This window comes from Nylanderia fulva, unplaced genomic scaffold (genome assembly GCF_048542155.1).
Source record: "Nylanderia fulva isolate GAGA-0341 unplaced genomic scaffold, ASM4854215v1 Scaffold56, whole genome shotgun sequence".
NCBI lineage: Eukaryota > Metazoa > Arthropoda > Insecta > Hymenoptera > Formicidae > Nylanderia > Nylanderia fulva.
The window spans coordinates 49,530-54,813 of NW_028190654.1; the positions used below are offsets into that span (position 1 = coordinate 49,530).

The following is a 5,284-nucleotide window of genomic DNA, read 5'->3' on the forward strand; positions in this document are numbered from 1 at the left end:
TAAACTCTTAAAATACTCACATTCACGTCTTCATAGACGATCGCCATCATCAAACCCCTTTCGCCTTCCTTAATGAATACCTTCATGATTAACTTCACTTTACTGCACTCTCACTACAACTGTACGTCCGCACTAGGCACTGACAGAATTGTAAATGCAAAATTTCTCTAACCCCTATAACCTGTCGAATTTCACTCCCCCTACTCTTGCTATACTTTCTTCCTTGCTTACGATCGTTTCTCGATTCCTATTTGAGAATCTCAAAGAATAAATGTTACGCGTTTTCCCTCGACCTTTTTTTATAGACGATTTTTTGTAGCACTAACCGCATATATTTCATACTCTTAAGAAAAACTTGAAAAAGAAAAAAACCATCTTTGGAATGCTTAAAGTTAACTGTAGAACTACATAAGTCTATGCATGCGCAGTTATCGCATAACGCTTTTATAATTTAATCAAATACATAATAATTTGATAACACCATATGTTAATTATATTTTTAGAAACTTAAATCTTAAGATAGTTAAAAACATTAAATAATTTTTTTTTTGCAAACAGATAATTTTAAGTATGCATGCCCGCACTCTTGCCGTTAGAAGCTTACCAGAAGTGTAAGTTGAAATTTGCCGGTTTTTTCGTTAAAAAAAAACACATAATTTTCAGGAGAATCTCAAAATATTTGTATTCAAAGTATTGACCATTTGATTCTACACATTTCGTCCATCTTTCAGGCAAATTATGGATACCATTCCAAAAAAACTTTTTTTTCTTTCGAGGAAAACCATTCGACGAGCCATTTTTCAACTTCTTCAAAATTGACGAAGTGCTGCTCTGCAAGTGAGTGCCCCATCGATGCGAAAAGGTGGAAGTCGGACGGGACGAGGTCTGGAGAGTACGGCGGGTGCGATAATATTTCCCAATTAAGTGTTTTTAATGTGTCCTTCACGGATCTAGCGGTATGAGACGGCGCGTTGTCATATTGCAAAATAACTTTGCCATGTCTTCGGGCCCATTCCGGTCGTTTTTGAATCAACGCATGATTCAAATTGATCATTTGTTGTCGGTAGCGATCCGTATTTACCGTTTCACCAGGTTTTAATAGTTCGTGGTACACCACACCATCCTGGTCCCACCAAACACAGAGCATTGTCTTACGGCCAAAGCGATTGGGCTTTGCAGTGGATGGGGCGGCTTCACTCCAGGTGAAAGCCATGATCTTTTTCGCTTCGGGTTCTCAAAAAAAATCCATTTCTCGTCACCCGTGACAATCCGATGCAAAAAAGACTTCCTTTCGAACCGTTGAAGCAGCATTTCAAAAATGGTTTTTCGATGTTCCATTTGCCTGTCGTTCAATGCGTGTTGCACCCATTTTCCATACTTCTGGATTTTTCCCAAGGCTTTTAAACGTTGGCAAATTGCTACTCGGGACACATTAAGTTTTTCTGCCAATATTTGTTGTGATTGAGTTGGGTCTTCATCCAACAACACCTGCAAATCCTCGTCTTCAAACCTTTTCGCTGCGCCAGGATGTTCATTGTCTTTCAAATCGAAATCTTTACTTTTAAATTGACGAAACCATGTCTCACATGTTCTAATCACTGGAGCATGTTCACCATAAGTTTCTACTAGCAAACGATGTGCTTCAGCTGCTTTTTTCTTTTGATGAAATAAGAAAAACAACGAATGCCGCAAATGCTCTTTATTTGGAACGAAACTCGACATATTTATTGATATAAACGACTATGACGCTATTATTTTGACAGAATGAGACTTGGGTGTTTTTGGAGGTTAATGTCAATAGAAAACAATCGTGTATATAACAAATCATAGAAATGCCTACATCCTGCTAGGGACACCTAATGTAAAAACCGGCAAACTTCAACTTACACTCCTGGTAATGTTCTAAAGTCAAAATCTGCATTCTTACAGATCTTGACATAAGCATATCCTTTTATGTAAAAAGAGTAAAAGGATATGATGAAAAAATAAAAAAAGGGGAAAAGAAAAAAAAACAAAAATACGCAAAGCGACAATATATATGTGTGAAACTAATACTTGTATAAAATTATTATATACGTGTGTGAAACTTATATGTAATTTGTGTGTTATTATTACAGAAATGTTATTATACTTCGTGGTTCTCGCTTTTATAAATTCAACTCGCGCTTTAATCGGATTCGATTGTGGCGGACAACACCTGAATTTTACCTCTGTATCGCTGCTCGATGTTGGAGAATGCAATCTCAATATACGGAAACCAAACTCTATAGATGTTTATGTACAACTTTTACAACTCTCGGATTACGATCATGCTGAGGTCATTCAATGCAAGGTGGATATCTCAAGGACAATTTATTACTACGGAATGCATTCGCACGTTTCCATAGTTAATAATGGAAGAGCAGAATACATTCACGAAACTGGATATACTGTATGTCGAAAAATGTTCTACGAAGGAACTTTCTCCTTGGGAGCAGGCAACGTTATTCAAGGATTAAGAGCTAATCAGACTACCTATCACAGCCTCACATTAGCTGGCCGTACCAGTAATGACGGGACTTGCAAAGGAACTCAGTACTCCGATCCTTACGGAACGTGGGACAACATTATCGTTCAAGCTGCTGTTAAAATTTCCCTGAGAAGCACGCATGTTCCTGTGCAATTAAATTCAGGAAAAATAATACTAAAATCCGGAACCATTTGCCGATTAAGCGAAGGATTTTGCATTGATTTAAAAAATGGATACACTTACTGGAAACCTGTACCCGTATCTACCTGCAATTTTCACCAATACGACGTTCTTTACGAGGGACCTGCGACCAGAATCACCGACGATTCAAGCAACCCCCCTGTTGTGATTTTTTACAGCCTGACGACACAGGACATCACCTTTGCTCTCACGAAGAGAAAAGAACAGCCTCTGTGTGGATACACCCTATTTTGCACGGAACACCCTAAATTGTTTATTTTAGAAACAAGAAAAGGAGATACTTTCGCTAGTCGCGGTATTATCCCCGTGGATAATTTAGACATTTTCGCATATATGAATTCTAAATTTGTATACGTGGAAAAACATATTCGACAACAGATGACTTTATTATATTATAACATCATGCAACAAAAATGTAAATTAGAACGACAGATAATTACTAATGCTCTGTCGTTCGCCACTCTTCAACCGGATGAATTTGCATATCGATTAATGAAAGGACCAGGGTATATGGCCGTTACTACGGGAGAAACGACTCACATCATCAAGTATATTCCTGTGGACGTCGTAGTGAGAAAAACAAAAAAATGTTATACAGAACTGCCTATAATAGTTCATAACTCTTTTTTGTTCCTTACTCCTAAATCTCGAATAATTACCAAATTCGGGATACAAAGAGAATGCAGTTCAGAATTGCCTACGATGTATCGCATCGAGGAAACTTGGATTCAATTCACACCGGAACCTCAAATTAGACAACAACCCCCGCAACAATTAAAACCAATGACAGCTTTAAGTTGGGATTACTTAACGCCGGGACCCCTGGCTATCAGTGGAATATATTCTGAAAACAATATAAAGAAATTAAGGGATCACATCATGTTTCCTGCCGAGAAACCCGCTCTTCTCAATATAGTCGCGAGAGGAATTACTGGTTACTCCATCAATCCTGATGCCGTCTCCATGTATAACCTGTTGGACGAAGCATCGCTTAATAAAATAGCTGAAAATGCCGCTTCACGAGTTTGGAATGGATTTATTTCCTTCGGATCTGCAACCGCTGGAATACTTGGCATTCTGATAATCGTCCGTTTAATAAAAATCGTTATCGACACAGCAATCCACGGTTATGCTCTACATTCAGCTTACGGATGAAGCATGCATTTATTAGGAGCAATCTGAAGCTCTCTCACCAACCTACTACTTCATCTCGCCCGAGGACCCGCCGATAAGACTGAGAATAATAAAAAGGAAATCGACAAATCACCACCACCGTCTGCACCCGAGGGAACCACCAGAGAATTAACAACAACAATCGACGGATTTTCAAGATTAATTGATAATGCTTCATCCAATATCGAACCAGCAGCAAGTACAAATACTCTCGACTCTAATTACCGCTATCAGGATCTATGGGATCGTTTAAAGGACATAGAACAAATTCCTTCGAAATCATCGAAATTTGTTCTTAAATAAGAGGGGAGGTGTGACGTCCCGCCATTGGTCGAAACCCAAAATTTTTCGCTTTTACATCATTTCTTGCGAGAACCTATATAATTAACTATTTTGAGAACGATTTAACTTAGAATTAGACGTCTTTACCATTTATCGTTAGTAATACCGAATAGGGAATCTTCTAGTTGTAACTAGTCTAGGGACTAGCAACGCGACTAATCCAACACAACAAGCGTATACCTATAAATTACTAGTCGTCGCCATCTCTTACAACCCTAACGGTATGAACGATAAATGCGAAATATAATCAATGTGTGCAAATCTATTAATCAATGTGTGAATCCTATAATCAACATGTTTGAAATTGTATAATCTTATTTATGGAATAATTAGAATGATGAATCGTCTGAATAAATATTTTAATCACACAATGGTGAATGAATTATAAAAATTGATAAATTCTAATGACCGACTATTTGTCATAAAGTATTCCATAAAATCTTTTCTTTAATTTATAAGATAACGATGCGCCTCAATTGTAATTATATTTATGGAACCTTACTATCTTTATCACTATTACTGAAACTACTCGGATTCTTGCAACTTAGTATCAGAGATGTTATTCTCCTTTTTTTCAATATATTTACATAAATAAGGATTCCATGAATATAACAACATTTCACCATAACTATATAAGAATATACCACGTTATGAAATCCTAACTATATAATTTAGCGATCATAACTTTATTTCATTATATTAAAATTGCAATAACTAGAATATAGCAGAGAATTATATAGAGAACGATTTCAGAAACGTATAGAAGCTAGCAAGCGAACAATAGAACCCCAACGTGCGGCTACCGCTTGAACTTTCTTTGTCGCCCGGACCGCCCCCGATCTTGATACGATAAGCAACCCCGCGTCTTTCGGGATGCTAACACCTGCACGTCACGAACCTCGAGAATCAACAAATCATAGACTTTTACGACTTATTCTCTCTTAGATTTTCTCGTCGTCTATCACCTTATATGGTCATGATAGACTCTCTTGACCATATTTGGTCATAAGAAGAGCTCACTCGTTGCCTTCTCAGGATCCCCAAACCACCCCTTCTTTT

At 37.5% G+C, this 5,284-nt stretch overlaps 1 protein-coding gene across 1 annotated transcript; it reads left to right on the top strand.

The window, feature by feature from the left end:
• Positions 1 to 2,132: 2,132 nt before the first annotated feature.
• LOC146721039 (uncharacterized) lies at positions 2,133 to 4,701 on the top strand. The gene has a single exon (XM_085487473.1). It carries the CDS (start codon positions 2,366 to 2,368, stop codon positions 3,863 to 3,865), a length of 1,500 nt encoding a protein of 499 aa, XP_085343599.1. The 5' UTR covers positions 2,133 to 2,365; the 3' UTR covers positions 3,866 to 4,701.
• Positions 4,702 to 5,284: the final 583 nt, after the last annotated feature.